Here is an 18,233-nt window from a genome sequence, read left to right as displayed (position 1 = left end):
TTTGTGATCTTGACCATTCTGAATCTTCGTTTCCTTTCTACGGTAAAGGGAAAATAATACTAACTTCCAGGATTGTTGTAAAGATAGAAGAGGTTAGATCACCTAGCACAGTGCCTGTCATGTTGAAAATATTCAACAAATGATAATTGCCATTTTCTTTCGCATATTCCCCTACAGCCAGAATTTTTCTTCAGTGCCTCTTTCCTCCCCAATGAGGGTCTTCCCACCAGAAAAGCCCACTGCACCAAGGAATCAACAGAGCAACTAACCTAACACATTGTTACTGTATCTCCTACACATTGGAAATACAGTAACTACATTCATAGAGCATTATTTTATGTGTTTAGGTATTGTTAAAATAATAATGGCCATTATAGGACACAACATAAAATTATGCTTTCTAATATTCACAACACTGAAGTCATGATTCTGAGGTCCGTCTAACCCCTACTTTGATACTTTGCCTCCTTCCATTGATAGTATTTTCTATAGCAAGCATAAGTGACCTGCAATATTTGACTAAACTATCAGAATAGAGAAAAAAATGAATATAAATCTAACAATAAACTGTGTTCCCATTGTGAAGCAGTCAAATTGGAACTAAAAGCATGGGAAAGAGATCAACTTTTCACTTGTTATGAGTCTGTAAAAACCAGTAATTTCCAACAAAAGAAGAAGTTGCAAAATACTGAAGTCAGTGTCATGCCATGGTTGACGCAGGATTATATGTATATGTGTACAACCTTAAAATCAGGGGTCTTTAGGTACTGAAAATTAATAGCTAACCAGTTTTCCCAAGAATTGGGTAAACTGGAAGTGAGAAACCGTTAGGCATTTCTCAGTCTTAGTTACTGAAATTGCAATGGATTGTAGACCTGCGTTCTGTCTGGATCACATCAGTGCAGCACAGGCCAAGAGGAACTGCAAGTGACAGAACAGATAAACAGATAGATCAAATGAAGTAGCTGTGTTAGCAGGATGATCAGAGAGTTGGGAGAAAAGAAGAAAAGCTGAGGAGATAAATTGAAGGCATGTTCAGGGGTGAGTTCAAGAATGAGAGATAGGCCAGGCGCAGTGGCTCATGCCTGTAATCCCAGCACTTTGGGAGGCCGAGGCGGGCGGATCATGAGATCAGGAGATCGAGACCATCCTGGCTAACACGGTGAAACCCTATCTCTACTAAAAATACAAAAAATTAGCCGGGTGTGGTGGCGGGTGCCTGTAGTCCCAGCTACTCAGGAGGCTGAGGCAGGAGAATGGTGTGAACCCAGGAGGCAGAGCTTGCAGTGAGCTGAAATTGTGCCACTGCGCTCCAGCCTGGGCGACAGAGCGAGACTCTGTCTCAAAAAAAAAAAAAAAAAAAAGAATGAGAGATAAAGAACAGTGTCAAGACATAAAAGAAAAAAAGTTGGGGAAGAACCAAGGTCCAAGCCAAGAGGTTGTTTTAAAACTTCTGTTATTACTATTATTTTAAATATATTTGGGGGGTACAAGTGCAGTTTTGTTACATGGATATATTGCATAGTGTTGAAGTCTGAGCTTTTAGTGTAACTCTCACTGGAGCAGAAGACATTGTGCCTCCATTAGATAATTTCTCATCCCTCTTTTCCCTCCCACCCTCCGACCCTCTTGAGTGTCCAGTGTCTATTATTCCACACAGTATATCCATGTGTACACATTATTTAGCTCCCACTTGTAAATCAGAACATGCAGTATTTGACTTTCTGTTTCTAAGTTATTTCACATAACGTAATGGCCTCCACTTCCATCCGTGTTACTGCTAAAGACATTACATCATTCTTTTTTATGGCTGCATAGTATTCCAAACGGTATGGGGATTTCTCAAAGACCAAAAAAATAGAACTACCATTCAACCCAGCAATCCCACTACTGGATATCCACCCAAAGGAAAAGAAATCATTACGTCAAAAAGATACCTGTACTTGTATGTTGATCACAGCACTATTCACAATAGCAAAGATATGGAACGAAGCCAAGAAGTTTTTGATAAACATCCAAGTTGTAGTCATGAAGGTTTCTTCTGGCAGTTCTGAATAATCTCTTCCCACTTGTTAGCTTTTGATCGTGAGCTTATTATTCAATTTTTCTAATCTCAACTTTGTTGGGTTGTTCTGAAGTTTAAAAATAACTCACATTTAAGAACTGACTACAGTGGAAGCTCAATACCAGGCGTTTCACCTTTCTTTAAGTATGAGCTCTGTATGCTTCCTCGCCTGACCCTATACATACTTCAGTAGGTTTAACAAGTAATGAATTATATAAAGACAAACATAGGACTCACCTGCTCCAGGTCATTAATTTCTACCAGGTGTCATGGTTTAATGCAAGACAAGTTTAAACACTAACATCATTTCTGTGAGGCATGTGCTACCCTACAGGCTCCCAATTATAGTTGTAGCTATTACTACAATGTAAACTTTCATTGTATCATTACCACATAATAAAATCCATTAACAGGATGTGCCAACACTAATAAAGTTATGACTCAAGTGAAAATGGGCATCTCAGAGCTTGTCAAATCAGTGCCTAGGGGCATTGTCATAGATTTGTCAGGCCAACAAGCTTTGTCTGTTAAAGGTGTTGGAGTGAAATAAGAAGAGATTTGTTCCCCAGCATAAAGCACACAAAATAACTTTATGAGTGTGGTTATATCCACCCCATTTTACAGATGACAAAATAATGGCCTGCATTAATTATACACAGTCATGTGTGACTTAACAATGGGGACACATTCTAAGAAACATGTCGTTAGGCAATTTATCCATTGTGCAAACACTGTGGATTAAACTTACACAAACCTCTATGGTACAGCCTACTACATGCCTAGACTATGTGATATAGCCTTTTAAAAATTTCTTTGGGAAAGTTATCCTCCCATCTCAGCCTTCCAAGTAGCTGAGAGTAGAGGTGTCAGCCACCATGCCCAGCAAGCGTATTACTCCTAGGCTACAAACCTATACAGCATGAAATTCTACTGAATACTGGAGGCAATTGTAACATAATAATAAGTATTACTGTATCTACACATATTTTAACATTAAAAAATACAATAAAAAGATGGTATTAAAGATAAAAAATGGTACAACTATATAGGGCACTAACCATGAATGAAGCTTGCCAGACTGGAAGTTGCTCTAAGTGAGTCAGTGAATGAGTGGTGAGTGAATCTGTACACTATGTAGACTTTATGAACATTGTATACCTAGACTACACTAAATTTATAAAAGCATTTTTCTTTCATCAATATAAATTAACCTTAGCTTACTGTAGTAACTTTTTTACTTTCTAAACTTTTTAATTTAAAAATTTTTTTGACTCTTTTGTAATAACACTTAGGTTAAACACAAACGTTTCACAGAGGTACAAAAATATTTTTTTCTTGATATCCTTATCCTATAAGCTTTCTACTATCTTTAATTTTTTTTATTTTTTAAACTTTTTTGTTGAGAATGAAGACACAAAACACACATTAGCCCAGGCCTACACAGGATCAGGATCATCAATATCACTGTTTTCTACCTTCACATCGAGTTCCACTAGAAGGTCTTTCAGGGCAATAACGCTGATGCAGCTGTCGTTTCCTATGATAATAATGCCTGCATAGGGCAGTAACCATGGAATGCCTTCTGAAGGACCTGCCTGAAGCAGTTTTACAGTTAACTTTTTAAAAAAAAGTACACTCTAAAATAAATGATAAAATGTATAGTAAATGCATAAACAGTCATTTATTACTATTATCAAGAATTATGTACTGTACACAATTGCATGTGCTAGACTTTCGTATGGCAGCACAGTAGGTTTGTTTACACCAGCATCATCACAAACACATGGGTAATGTATTGTACTATGACATTATGTTGGCTACAATGACAATAGCTGATGGGTGCTTATCAGCTCTGTATTAGTTTGTTCTTGCATTGCTATCAAAAATACCTGAGACTGGGTAACTTATAAAGAAAAGAGATTTAATTGGTTCACGGTTCTGCAGGCTATATGAGAACCATGGTGGCACCTTCTTCTGGGGAGGCCTCAGGAAACTTACAATCATGGCGGAAGGCAAAAGAGGAGCCTGCACTTTACATGGCCAGAGCAGGAGAAGAAAGAGAGGGGGGAGGTGCTACACACTTTTAAACATCCCGATCTCATGATAACTCACTCACTCACTATGACAAGAACATCACCGATGGGATGGTGCTAAATGGGCATGAGAAATCCGCCTCCGTGATCCAATCACCTCCCACCAGGCTTCACCTCCAACACTGGGAATGACAATTCGACATGAGATTTGGGCAGGGACACAGATCCAAACCATATCAAGCTCCATTATAATCATATGGGACCACCATCATCTATGTGGTCCATTGTTGACTGAAACATTATACAGTGCCTGACTGTACTTGCTCAATATCCAGCTGACTTTATTTGAGTCTAGTTGTCAGTCCTTCTCCCTCTGATATTCAAGCTGATGTCACCACACTGTAGAGCAAACTCTTTGGCAACAGTAGGTCACAAGTTGTCTTGGCTGTCTCAGTGTATATCCCAGTTTCTCTCCAACTCTGGCTTGGAAGTCTCAGAGCCTCTTGGTTCCTGGAAGTCTCACCTGTCCAGGCTACCTTAAGTAGGGTGGGGATGGTGGGTGATACTGAAAAGATCATTCCTGCACACTTATTATTTTAATCTCTCATCACTTTGCAATTATATACTTCAGACATGGTAGAGTTAATTTATCTTTAGTGAGAGAAAAATATAGTTCTTCACTATAAGAATTTCAGGGTTCTTTATATTAACAGGTTAATTTGACAAAACAGTTATTGCAGACTTACTGTGTTACTGTGTAAAAAGCACTTTATTTGGCTGAGAAAACAAGAAAGAAAATACTATTTGTGAGCAGGGGTGGATCGTTAGACATGTGAAAGAAAGGGAGGATTTGAAATCATTTCCCATTACAGATCTCAATCCATCTCCTCCTTTGTACCTTAAGAGGAGAAAGAAAGGGGGAAAAGAATTTTTAAAAGCAAAGAAGAGGAAGAGGGTAGGAGGACCATTTCAGTCTAACATGCAATTTAATTTTTTCCATTTAACAAGTTTTATGGAGCAGTTACTTTGAACATAATTATACACTGGGAAATGGAGAATGAGTGAACACCAAAGCTTCTCTCTTTGGATTCTTTTCTCTACATGCTCCATGTCCTTCTCACAATACCCCTACTCCATGGCCAGTAAATCCATCTGAAAATCAGTAATAGCTGTTGTAAACAAGGACTCAAGAAGTGAAATATTTGTTTTAATATCTTTGTAAATAACAACTCCCACATTTAGACCACCACTATATTTGGAATTTATTTCCGTTGACCTACTTAATTCTTACCTGCTTATATTGAAGTTTAAAACATAGTCTTCTTAAAAGAAAATTGCACTGATTTTAAAATGTCAAAACATTTGGCATTTTACCAAGCTTGTCAGCTCTCTTTAAGTAAATACAGAGACGTGAATTATCTAGCCAATTCTTTTTCGTCTTTACAAACACAGAAATCATTTCCTGGGGATTAATCATTCTTTCAAGTTTAGAAAGTTGAAGGAAAATACTGATGTAGGCTGTATCACCATTACATTAAATGTTTGTGAACATTCAGACTTAAAAAACACATGCATGAATCATACTGTTGGTGATCTCAGCATTGTCTCTGTATAAAAGAAAGGCCACTAGGGGGTAGAGCTAGAAGCCCAGTAGACAAAGAAGGTAAGGGCAGTGAGAATGATGCATCTTGCATTCCTTGTGCTGTTGTGTCTGCCAGTCTGCTCTGCCTATCCTCTGAGTGGGGCAGCAAAAGAGGAGGACTCCAACAGGGATCTTGCCCAGGTAATTAACGGTGGCAACTATTGCAGCTACTGGCCAGCTCAATTGTGTCTACTTGGTCTTCCAATACAAAGCAGAATGATTAGACTAGAGATCACTTTGTTAGAAAACTGTAGCATCAGAGAATAATTAACAGGCTGGAGGTGGAAATTATTTTTATGTTAACAGAGAAGAAAAGAAAGGTTCAGAAAGGGAATATAACTGCTCAAGGTTACAATAAAATAGTAGCAGTATATTTGTGGCTAAGTGAAAAGAACATATGGAGAATATATGAAACTCCTCTGGCTTTAGAATTTATTTAGTTAAAATTATTGGGGAGGGGAGCATGCTAAGTTTGATCTTTAAATCATATCAGGTAATAGTTTTTATATTTTTACTTGTCATACTTGGACAAAAGAGTTTACCACACTTCAGTCTTAAACCAGGTCTATAATAACAATGTAAGTAGAAAAGATTAGTATTCTAACTTTTCACAAAACTATGTTAAAAGAGGGTTTCTTTAAAAACTAACAAAAATAACGCTAGAGTTGAATTTTCAATCCCCAATTCCTTACTTGACTAGCAAACTAACACTGCAATAAAATTTAAAAATTTGTATGAAATGGGGAGTCTTAATGAAAAATCAAATTAAATGTGATAGCCTCTTTTGTTTTAAGAAACTAGAGGAAAATTACGATGGATTATAAAAGTTGAATAAATGATGGAAAATCACAAAAATGACCTAAAAATTCTATTTTCCATTAGCAATACCTAGAAAAGTACTACAACCTCGAAAAGGATGTGAAACAGTTTAGAAGAAAGGACAGTAATCTCATTGTTAAAAAAATCCAAGGAATGCAGAAGTTCCTTGGGTTGGAGGTGACAGGGAAGCTAGACACTGACACTCTGGAGGTGATGCGCAAGCCCAGGTGTGGAGTTCCTGACGTTGGTCACTTCAGCTCCTTTCCTGGCATGCCGAAGTGGAGGAAAACCCACCTTACATACAGGTAATGGTTCAGAGTAGTTTTCACATAATATTGAAACCTTACAAGTTACTCGTCATATTTGGATAAGTAACATAAAGTTTTCTTTAACAATTTTTCATAAAGGCAGGAGAAAATAACATCCTCTTCAATTTTTCTCCTCCAGGATTGTGAATTATACACCAGATTTGCCAAGAGATGCTGTTGATTCTGCCATTGAGAAAGCTCTGAAAGTCTGGGAAGAGGTGACTCCACTCACATTCTCCAGGATGTATGAGGGAGAGGCTGATATAATGATCTCTTTTGCAGTTAAAGGTAATCAAATAAAGCATCCATTTATCTGGTGTATTCATCTGTTCAGACTGCTATAGCAAGATACCTTAGACTGGGTAATTTATAAACAACAGAAATTTATTGCTCACAATTCTGGAGGCTGGGAAGTCCAAGATTAAGGTGCCAGCAGATTTAGTGTCTGATGAGAGCCTATTCCTCATAGATGGTACCTTCTGTGTCCTCACACGATAGAAAGGGCCGGGAGGTTCCCTCAAGCTTCTTTCATAAAAGCACTAATCTCATTCATGAGGGCAGAGCACTTACGACATAATCACTTCCTAAAGACCTAACCTCTTAATACTATATCTCATTGGGCATTGAGTTTCAACATATGAATTTGCAGCAGACACCAACATTCAGACTATAGAATCTACTGTTGTTTTATTGGAACAGGGTAAAAAGAAATTCTGAACACTTATATTTCCATTAATTTGTTCCCTATCAGAACATGGAGACTTTTACCCTTTTGATGGCCCAGGACACAGTTTGGCTCATGCCTACCCACCTGGACCTGGGCTTTATGGAGATATTCACTTTGATGATGATGAAAAATGGACAGAAGATGCATCAGGTGGGTCATAAACCTCTCAGGAACATTTCAGGAATAATGTCTAATCCTACCCAAAAATAATTGGATTATCTAGAATGAGCAATAAATGGAATATACTAGTAACTGAATTTTTTTATTACCTGAGTTTTAAACAGAAGTACTGTTTGTTTCAATCATTATTGAAGAATTTTATAAAATGTCTGTATTTTCATGTTTGCCCCCCACCACGTACAATATTGTAAAAACCATTCAATCTCATCTCCACAACTCAGGATCTTGTGGGGGTTTGAGGATCAGCATAATTAATAATGTTTTTCATCACTTTAATGATAGATGATTAGGGTAGAATGAATTCCATTAAATCAGTTCCAATCCTAACATTTGCCCTCAGGTTTTCTTTCTTCTCGTTGGCCTCCTTTTTACTTAAAAGTAGAGATCAGGAGAAAATGCCAGGAACTGAAAAAAAACTGTTAGGTCATCTTTTTAAATAAACATGTCACTGTCTCTAGCTTAGATGGGTTTTTTTTCGCCCTAAATTGGCTTGGAAACACTTTACATCTAAACATAATGACTAAAATTAACTGTATGCTATTTAATTTTTAAAATGGCTTCTGAAGTTTAGAAACACACTGTTGAAATAATCACTATTTCTGACAGTGCCTGGGATTTTTAATGTAAATGCAAAGAACATCTTTCCTGAGTACAAGACTCAGGAGGCTGAGGCACGAGAATCACTGAACTCAGGAGATGGAGGCTGCAGTGAGCCGAGATTGTACCACTGTACTCCAGCCTGGGCAACAGAGTGAAACTCTGTCTCACGAGACTGAAGTTTGTGTTGCATGAAATGATTGCCTTTTATTTGAACAACTGTTCTTTTCTGCACAATTCTTGGAGCCTTGGTTAAATAATATCTACTACTAAATTCAATAAAACTCTTTTTATAATATTTTTAAAAAGCTTAATCTAGCTGTGTTTGTGCTGCAGAAAACTGTTATTGGGCATGTTTCTGTTTTAAACTAAAGATTGTACACATCCAATGGCACCTATTACTGGGAAGATTTTTGACAATCAAAAATTATTTGATTATGGCCAGGCACCAGTGGCTAATGCCTGTAATCCTAGCATTTTGGGAGGCCAAGTTGGGTGAATCACTTGAGGCCAGGAGTTTGAGACCAGCCTAGCCAACATGGTGAAACCTTATCTCAACAAAAATACAAAAATTAGCCGGGCATGGTAACACGTGCCTGTAATCCCAGCTACTCAGGAGGCTGAGGCATGAGAATCGCTTGGATACATACTCCAGCCTGAGCGACAGAGTGAGACTCTGTCTCAAAAAAAAAAAATTACTTGAGTATGATGAAGAGGAGGAAGAGAAAATCAGACAAAACCCCACAAGAAATAACCACAGTCTTCTGGCTTAAAAGTTCGAATGTAAATGTTATATGATTAATTTTAACAGAGGTTGCAACTGGCAAGTGTTCCTAAATTTGAACAATGACTTTTTATTTTTAGACAACGAAGAGTTATATTTACTGACATCCTATTAGTCTTGTCCTTTCAAAACAAAATCTTTTGAAAATAATGCTTCTCATTTATCAATATAGGAAAAGTGTCTTAGTTTTTCTGACCAAGGAGGGATCTAGGGAGGGATATGGTGAAAAACTGTCATATATTGACTTAAAGTCAACCTTGAAAAACACATTAATTTCTATAAAGTATGGAATGTGCCAATCAATGAACCAATCCACAAATACTGAAAAGACATTGTGGTTTCAAGGATGGCCTGTACAGCTGGCATATGTTCTGTATGTGTATTTACGGAAGAAAGAGCTGGTGGATTCTGAACATTTATGATTTTCATACAGGCACCAATTTATTCCTCGTTGCTGCTCATGAACTTGGCCACTCCCTGGGGCTCTTTCACTCAGCCAACACTGAAGCTTTGATGTACCCACTCTACAACTCACTCACGGAGCTCGCCCAGTTCCGCCTTTCGCAAGATGATGTGAATGGCATTCAGTCTCTCTACGGTGAGTGATGCTGGAAAAATTAGGCATTGCAGCTCTACAATGACAGTCCTCAAGAAAGCTTTCCAGTGCTACCTAAAGTATTTCTGATTTGGCTTGAAGCACTTTGAGAATGTTTGAAAGGCACACAAATTGACAGATGCATCACACTTTTTTTAATGTTTGCATCCCCAAATCTGTTTCCTTTAGGACCTCCCCCTGCCTCTACTGAGGAACCCCTGGTGCCCACAAAATCTGTTCCTTCGGGATCTGAGATGCCAGCCAAGTGTGATCCTGCTTTGTCCTTCGATGCCATCAGCACTCTGAGGGGAGAATATCTGTTCTTTAAAGACAGGTCAGACCAGAAAATTATATTTTACTATCTATTCTTTTGATGTACAGTGCTTAGAAAGAAAAACAGAAACTTGACAGAGCTTTTTTTTTTTTAACTTTTATTTTAGGTTCAGGGGTACATGTGCAGGTTTGTTATATAGATAAACTCATGTCACAGGGGTTTGTTGTACAGATAATTTTGTCACCCCAGTACTAATCCTAGTACCCAGTAGTTACTTTTTCTGCTTGACAGACATTTTTTAAAATACAAAATTTCCTCTACATTTTAAAATCATTCAGATCTAGTTCTTGTTGAATTTTTAACATCTTCTTAGAATTGTCCAGATCATTTTTTACAGACTTATAAGGGATGATTCTTGGTCCCTAGACTGTAAGTTTGATTAAGGCAGGAGTTATATCTGTTTTGTTCATTTTTTTAAAATATCATAAATCATGGAACTTCTTCAGAAAGCACTGGTGGATCCTTAGAAGCAGGGTGGTATCTTTCCATTTACTAACATATGCTACTATTTAAATTAATTACTTTTGGAAAAAAGTGATATGTGCTTGTGGCACAATATTTAAACACTACCAAAAGATACGGAGTTAAAAAATCTCTCTCCAGTCTTTGGCCTACAGTCCTCCAGCTCCCTTCATATGTGCAACCACTGCTACCAATTTCCTTTGACTCTTTACAAAAATGTTCTATTCATATACAAGCATCAATATACACATAATATTTTTAAAAATATTAGGACATAATATGCACACTGTTTATGGACTTTTAGAATGGAACCAAGCTAAATAATTTTACTGGAACCAGTCACAAGTCCTGCCATCGATTTCATTACCCTGGAATCACATGCAGGAGGATGGTTTAATACAGACTTCTATGAATGGGTGAATTAGCATGGATTTAAAAAAAAAAGAATTTTTTTTTTCACATATCTAAAAGAGAAAGACAATTGCAAGTAATTTTATGTATTACAGATATTTTTGGCGAAGATCCCACTGGAACCCTGAACCTGAATTTCATTTGATTTCTGCATTTTGGCCCTCTCTTCCATCATATTTGGATGCTGCATATGAAGTTAACAGCAGGGACACCGTTTTTATTTTTAAAGGTGAGTACTATATAAGAATTTCAACTTGCTGGAATAAATCCTATTGCAAAAATTTTATTGACATGAGTTTTATCCATTATATTAAAGTTTAGATTACTGAAAGACCTTGTGCTAACACTTAAATAAAATTTGTACAAAGAACATTATAAACTTTATTTTAGAGACCTCTTAAGGAAATAGGTGGTATTCCATATTCATGGATAAAAAATGCAAGATAGTAAAAATGTCAATTTATCTATAGATACAAGACATTTTCATTTCAAATACCAAATGCCAAAAGATTTTTCATGGAACTTGACAAATTAGTTTTACAATTTATATGGCAGAGGAAAGGCCAAGAATAGCCAGGATGCTCCTGGTGAACCCATCTTATTAGATGAGGAGAAAAGCCCTGTGTTATAAAACTTTAATCAGTAAGATGTAGTATCAGTGCAGGGAGAGAGAAATTAACTAATGGAGATATTCAGGTATAGAGGCTTCTTTATCAGACTTTTAAACTAAACTGTTTCAATTTGTTTTATTGGTAATATGCTATTAGAGTTTCTATTACTTCTTGAGTCAGTTTTGTTAACATGTTTTTCTAAAAATTTGCCAATTTTGTCTGTTTTCAGATCCATCAGAAAAAGTTTTTGGAAAATTATTTTGTTGTAATTTGAATTATTGCTGAAGTTTTGTTTTCTTTTTCATTCCTAATACTGAATCCTTTTGCCTTTCTCTTTTTTCTTCATCAATCTCATAATATATGTAATAATTTTACTGATCTTTTCAAAGGACTGACTTTTGGCTTTATTTACTCTCTATATTATATTTTGATTTCCCATTTAATTAGTTTCTGTTCATATCTTTATTGTTGCCTTAATTTTTGTTTACTTTGAATTGATCCTGTTATTATTGTTATAGCTTAAGTTTGATACTTACCTTATTAACTTGTAACTTTTTTCTTTTCTAATACAAGCATTTATACCTATAAATAACCATTTCTTCTGTTTCATCCAGCAAATTTCGATATGCAGTATTTTCATTTTGTTCAATCTTAATTCTTTAATTTCTCATTTTTATTTTTTCCCTAGACTCATAGGTGATAATGGAATATTTTTAAATGTCAAGCTTTATGGAAATTTAAAAAATATTTATTTCTGGCAATCTCACTTATGTGAAGATCAAATGAATGTGAAATTGCAGTAGAAATTGTAAAGGATTACATAACTCTAATGTATTGTTATCCAGTAATGTATCTCACATTTACATATCACTTGCACTGTGTCAGACACCATGCTCATTGGTGGAGGTCAGGACTGAAAAGGGCTCATATTCTAGAAGGGGCAGCAGAGATGAAGCCTTTGGCAGCCTACATATGACAAGTGCTGGGACTGAGAGAAGGAAGGGTGCCATGGGAGCACCTGACTCATACCCAGGACTCAGCAAAGATCCCTTAGAGGAGGTGATGTTAGGATGGGTCTTAAAGTTCTCTTTTGTTGTGCAGAGATGGGCTGGGTGTACAGAAAGTAGAAAGGTCTTTAAGAAAGAAGAAATTGTTTTTACCAAGTAAGAGCATATCTGGAACTGCTCAGACAGATACAAGTCATTCAGTTCAGATGAAGCAAGAGAGATAAACAACAGATGGACATTTTAGATTAGTGAATCTGGCAGTGAGTGTGAAGAAGGAATTCAGGCTTGGGGTCTGGGAGAGTGATGTAACAAAGTGAATGCAGAGAGATTGACGGGATTTTATTGTCCTAACTCACTAGAATTTGAATGAATTCCGATAGTGTTCACAAGAAGCACAGATTGGAATTGGTGACTGTGAAATATCTCAAAGGAAGTGTCCAATAAGCAACTGATCAGTTGGTATGAAACTTAAAAGAGAGTGGTCTAGGTGAGAAATTCAGGTTAAAAGGTTACGAACAATTATAAGAAATAACTAAAACTCATCTATAAATAAACTATAACGTATAGATACAAATATATAAGACACAGAAAGGGCAGTGAATCAGAGTTATCTACTCATTTATTCATTCATTCATTCATTCACTCACTCATTCAGGGAGTATTTATTAAGGACTGGCTGTGACCTGGACATTATTAGGTTGGAATTAAAACCAAGACTTCCTCTTTACCACAACAATGCACTATAATTATTTTTAAAATCAATGGCTTCATGTAAAATGTCTTGGATTTATTTTTTCAATAGGAAATGAGTTCTGGGCCATCAGAGGAAATGAGGTACAAGCAGGTTATCCAAGAGGCATCCATACCCTGGGTTTTCCTCCAACCATAAGGAAAATTGATGCAGCTGTTTCTGACAAGGAAAAGAAGAAAACATACTTCTTTGCAGAGGACAAATACTGGAGGTGAGATGCAAGAGAAATGACTTTCTATGAAGCATGATTAAGAAAATTATTTTCTTTCTTTAAGGATATTTCCCTACCCTACACCCACCCTCTAACTTTCTCTAACTTCAAAATTTATGATTATGAGGAAGACAGCTGATTGTTCTACCTTCCGGATACAAAGGGCTCTCAGAATGGTGATCACTGGGCCATATACTCAGACACTAAAAGACATCAGGAGAGGCCAGCTGAGGTCCAAAGGCATTCACCTCTTATTCCATTTCCAGTCACCATGTGGCTGCCATAGGAAGCCCAGGTGTGGCAGGCTTTGGAGACAGGATCTACAGGGTCCCAGTGTGACTGAGAACCAGAGGTTTATTTTTAGCTAAGTGATTTAATTCATTTTGCATTATGAATTCATTATGTCTACACAGTCTTTATGTATTTATAGTAGACACAGGGAAATTTGGTTTCTGTGTGTCCAGGCTTAGAAAATTTACCTCAGACATATGTATGGAACCTCTGTAAAATGGCATAATGTTCCTGTTTCTGGAAAATATTGTTTTATGTGTTAAACTTGTAAGCCCAGGAAAGTAACCTATTCTTGTAGCTCTAGAAATGTTTAACACTTTTTTACACAACTTAAAAAGTTTGTCTAGGATTCCACACTGGAAAATTAACATCACATTATACTATTGTGTGTAATGGGACTACTGCACATCATTGAACTGTATTTCTTTCATTTGGTTTAGATTTGATGAAAATAGCCAGTCCATGGAGCAAGGCTTCCCTAGACTAATAGCTGATGACTTTCCAGGAGTTGAGCCTAAGGTTGATGCTGTATTACAGGCATTTGGTAAGAAGACCCTTATTTCATTGTCAATGCAGGAATCTCCAGGCATTTTTATGATTTCAAAATAAAGTGCAGAATCAAAACAGTTTTTAAATCATTCAGTCTGATATCTTTTTTACTCCAAATTCCTGAAAATCTTAACTTTCCAATTTATGCAAAGTGGGTTTAAATTTGTGTGTGTGTGTGTGTGTGTGTTTTCCTGAATAACTTCCTAGTCTCTGTTTCATACCCGCACATAAAATCAAAGGATACTTCCTCACACAGAAGCCATTATCGTTCAGGTCACTATGTTGGTATAAAAATACAATCTGTGTGAGCCAGGCTTACTAATGGCTGGTTGTCATTCTACTCTATCCCATCCTGTTGTCCCTTTTCTTCTATCCCACCCCAGGGGAGCCTTGTCTGGGCTTCTGTTGCAGTCTGCAATTGCCTGCATTAGTCATTTGTAAATAAAATACTAGTCCTCCCATATGCTCAAAATAGGTCAAATGTGATTCCTGGTAATGGGCAAATAGGAAAGCAAAACTTGTTCTTGATTACTCTGAAGGAATTTTGGAGGGAGCTGCCAGTGCTTGACAATCCAATGCTCATGAGGCTGATGATCTTGTTACTAAAATGACTTAACCATGATGGATGCAAAGCAGGAAATGGACCTCTGGCTCATTTATCATTTGTCTGATTCTCTTGGATCTAGTTGTCTCCCAAACTGTAATTTAGAACCTAGCAGAAGAGGAGAGGTTGGAAAGAAAGGAAAACAAGGTTTTAAAATATTATAGAATTTTATCTATTTAGAACCAGTATGACATAATGTTTTAGAGCACTTCCTTTGGAATCAGATGAGATGGAGTCCTCCCTCCATCCTTCCTTACAGATGCTACCTTGTTAAAATTACAAAACCGTCTTAATTTTTAGTTTTGTTCTCATTAATAACACATCACAGTTTTTTGTAAGGGTAATTGAGATAAAGCATGTAAAGCACTTAGCTCAGTGCCTGGCATAGAGTATTAACTTGTACTTAATCTAAGTTATATGCGTTGCAAAATGACATATTTGAAGATGTCTCATCATTTTCCTTATCTATATTTACAGGATTTTTCTACTTCTTCAGTGGATCATCACAGTTTGAGTTTGACCCCAATGCCAGGATGGTGACACACATATTAAAGAGTAACAGCTGGTTACATTGCTAGGCGAGATAGGGGGAAGACAGATATGGGTGTTTTTAATAAATCTAATAATTATTCATCTAATGTATTATGAGCCAAAATGGTTAATTTTTCCTGCATGTTCTGTGGCTGAAGAAGATGAGCCTTGCAGATATCTGCATGTGTCATGAAGAATGTTTCTGGAATTCTTCACTTGCTTTTGAATTGCACTGAATAGAATTAAGAAATACTCATGTGCAATAGGTGAGAGAATGTATTTTCATAGATGTGTTATTACTTCCTCAATAAAAAGTTTTATTTTGGGCCTGTTCCTTACTTTCTAGAACAATTCATGTTCAATACCCTGATCATACTGGGGACTGATTATTTGACAGATAGTCTGCCAGTAGGTGTGGTAGGAACACACACTCTATAAATTAGTCATGTGGCTGTCACATACCCTCTCCTATTCTCCGCACCAACAGGATCTTTCTTTTCATCTCACAGATATTGTAAGTGTTCCTTACATACCTAACAAAGAAAGAGGTAAATCAACAGTTGTCCTGTATCTAGGCAGGATCAAAGCAAAATGGAGAAATGGAACTCTAGAATGTTAGAGCCTGGGAACCTGCATATTATTTAATAGACTTTCCAATTTTACAGGTGGGGAAATAAAACTAGTTTGAAGTCCACTCATCTCTTGTTTTAACCCAAATCTTTCTTCAATGGGATTCCTTTCCTGCTCTAGAGACTAAATTTCTCATCTCCCCCTCACCCTCACCCTCCTGTTAGAATACTCTCTTGCTACCATTTTGTACATGGAAGCCCCTGAGTGATAACAGTGCATGTGCACATGCCAATTTTGTGACAGATTTACCATCACGAAGTTACATGCTTACACCATACTGACAACACTATAGAAACTTGTTCCTTCTTTTATTGACTAATTTTAATGCCAGACTTTGTCATAGTTGCAAAGTATGAAACAGTGAAGAAAATACATTTAACTCAATTTCATTGAGTTTTGTCTGGTGAGAGAAAGAAATCAAATGAAAGAACACAAATTAATGTATAACTACAAATTATAAAGCTGTTATTAGAGAAACGACAAAGCTGTAAAGAAGAGTACTGTTGGAGGAAGGGTTATCTGTTAAAGTTTGGTTATTAGAGAAAGTCCCTCTGGGAAAATAATGTTAAAAACAAAGCATCTAAATCCAAATGGCCAGGTGGGTGAATGGGTAGGAGGATTTAGACTACTCTAAGGAAAGAAAATGCAAATTAGTGTTGAGGCCCAGTGGGTTTAAAAAAATAAAAGTCCTTGGCATGTTCAAGGAACTGAAAGATGAGTGCCTTATTGGCATGTTGGAGAGTAGGGGTGGAATAAGATGTTAGACAGGTAGACACAATCAAATCATCCAATGTCTTTACAGTATACTAAAGAGTTGTATTTCACTTTTAGTGCATTGTAGATTCATCGAGTGAGTCTTAAACAGATAAGTTGTGCCAGCCATTCTATTTTTGAATGATTACTTTAGCTGGAGAGAGTTGGAAGGAAGTGACGACAAAAGTTGGAACAGGTTAAAAATGACAGGGAAGGGTGGTAGGGACAGGGGACCTCTGGGTAGATTGAGAGACATGACTGGATTTTTTATTTTTATTTTTATTTTATTTTTGGCCCTGTCACCCAGGCTGGAGTGCAGTGGTGCAACAACCACAGCTCACTGAAGCCTTGACCTCCCGGGCTTAGGAAATCCTCCCACCTCAGCCTCCTGAGTAGCTGGGACTGCAGGTGTGCACCACCACTCCCAACTAATTTTTGTACTTTTGGTAGAGACAGGCTGTTGCCATGTTGCCCAGGATGATTGGGAACTCCAGAGCTCAAGCAATCCACCTACCTCAACCTCCCAATGTGCTGGGACTACAGGTTGAGCCCCCATACCCAGCCCTGATATATATTTCAACATCATTCAGATTTCATGATAAACTAGATAGAGTTCTGAGAAAAAGGAAGGTATTAAGAAGAATTCCTAGATTACTGGCTTGAACAAATTCTTGGATCACAGCAGCTTCAACAGAGTCAGGGGAAGGCTGAAAGAGAAGCAGTTTTGTGGGAGAAAGTTAAGATTCAGTAGGAATCACCTCACCTTTTAAATATAGAAATTCTTGTAAGTTAACCAACTAAAGGCATTAGTAGGCCATTAGACGGAGGAGTCTGGAGCTCAAAACAAAGTAGATAAAACTGTGGGTGTTTGGCGGCATCAGTCAAGCCATGGGAATAGGTAAGTTTATATGGGAAGATTGCAGAGATAAAAGAAGATGGTTCAGGACTGAACCTTGTAAAATGCAGTATCACTCAGACCACGCCAGGATATGCTGTGGTAATGAGCACTTCCCGATTTTCAGTGGCTTAGAACTAAAAGTGCATCGTAGTACTCCACTGGGGTCTCTACTCCAAGTTGTCCTCACTTCAAGACCCGGGCTGATGGAACGGGCACCACGTTGAACGCCAGCCTTCACTGCGGCGGAGGGAAAGAGTTATTGGTAAATTTCGCGCTGACTCCTAGAAGTCTGTGTGGATACAATAAACATCATTCTGCCCATACTTCATTGGCCAAAGAAAATTACATTGCCTCATCTGACACTAAAGATAGTCAAATAATATACTGTCACACGCCTAGGAGGAGAATCAGAAATATTTAATAGAGAACACTAATCATAA

General features: G+C 37.2%; 1 protein-coding gene across 1 annotated transcript; it reads left to right on the top strand.

The window, feature by feature from the left end:
- Positions 1-5,678: 5,678 nt before the first annotated feature.
- MMP10 (matrix metallopeptidase 10) lies at positions 5,679-15,848 on the top strand. Its single transcript, XM_004052037.5, has 10 exons — positions 5,679-5,881; positions 6,623-6,864; positions 7,007-7,155; positions 7,619-7,744; positions 9,589-9,753; positions 9,940-10,084; positions 11,053-11,186; positions 13,378-13,537; positions 14,269-14,372; positions 15,459-15,848. The coding sequence occupies exons 1-10, from the start codon at positions 5,777-5,779 to the stop codon at positions 15,557-15,559; spliced, it is 1,431 nt and encodes a 476-aa protein (XP_004052085.4). The 5' UTR covers positions 5,679-5,776; the 3' UTR covers positions 15,560-15,848.
- The last annotated feature ends 2,385 nt before the right edge of the window (positions 15,849-18,233 follow it).

Source organism: Gorilla gorilla, chromosome 9 (genome assembly GCF_029281585.2).
Source record: "Gorilla gorilla gorilla isolate KB3781 chromosome 9, NHGRI_mGorGor1-v2.1_pri, whole genome shotgun sequence".
Taxonomy (NCBI): Eukaryota; Metazoa; Chordata; class Mammalia; order Primates; family Hominidae; genus Gorilla; species Gorilla gorilla.
This window is presented reverse-complemented; position numbering and strand designations above follow the sequence as displayed.

Bases quoted from the DNA above. Each gene is read 5' to 3' on its own strand.
- MMP10 (XM_004052037.5), top strand. From the start codon at position 5,777: ATGATGCATCTTGCATTCCTTGTGCTGTTGTGTCTGCCAGTCTGCTCT. The intron at 6,865-7,006 runs GTAATGGTTCAG...TTTCTCCTCCAG, and splicing joins AAAACCCACCTTACATACAG to GATTGTGAATTATACACCAG. The intron at 10,085-11,052 runs GTCAGACCAGAA...TATGTATTACAG, and splicing joins TATCTGTTCTTTAAAGACAG to ATATTTTTGGCGAAGATCCC.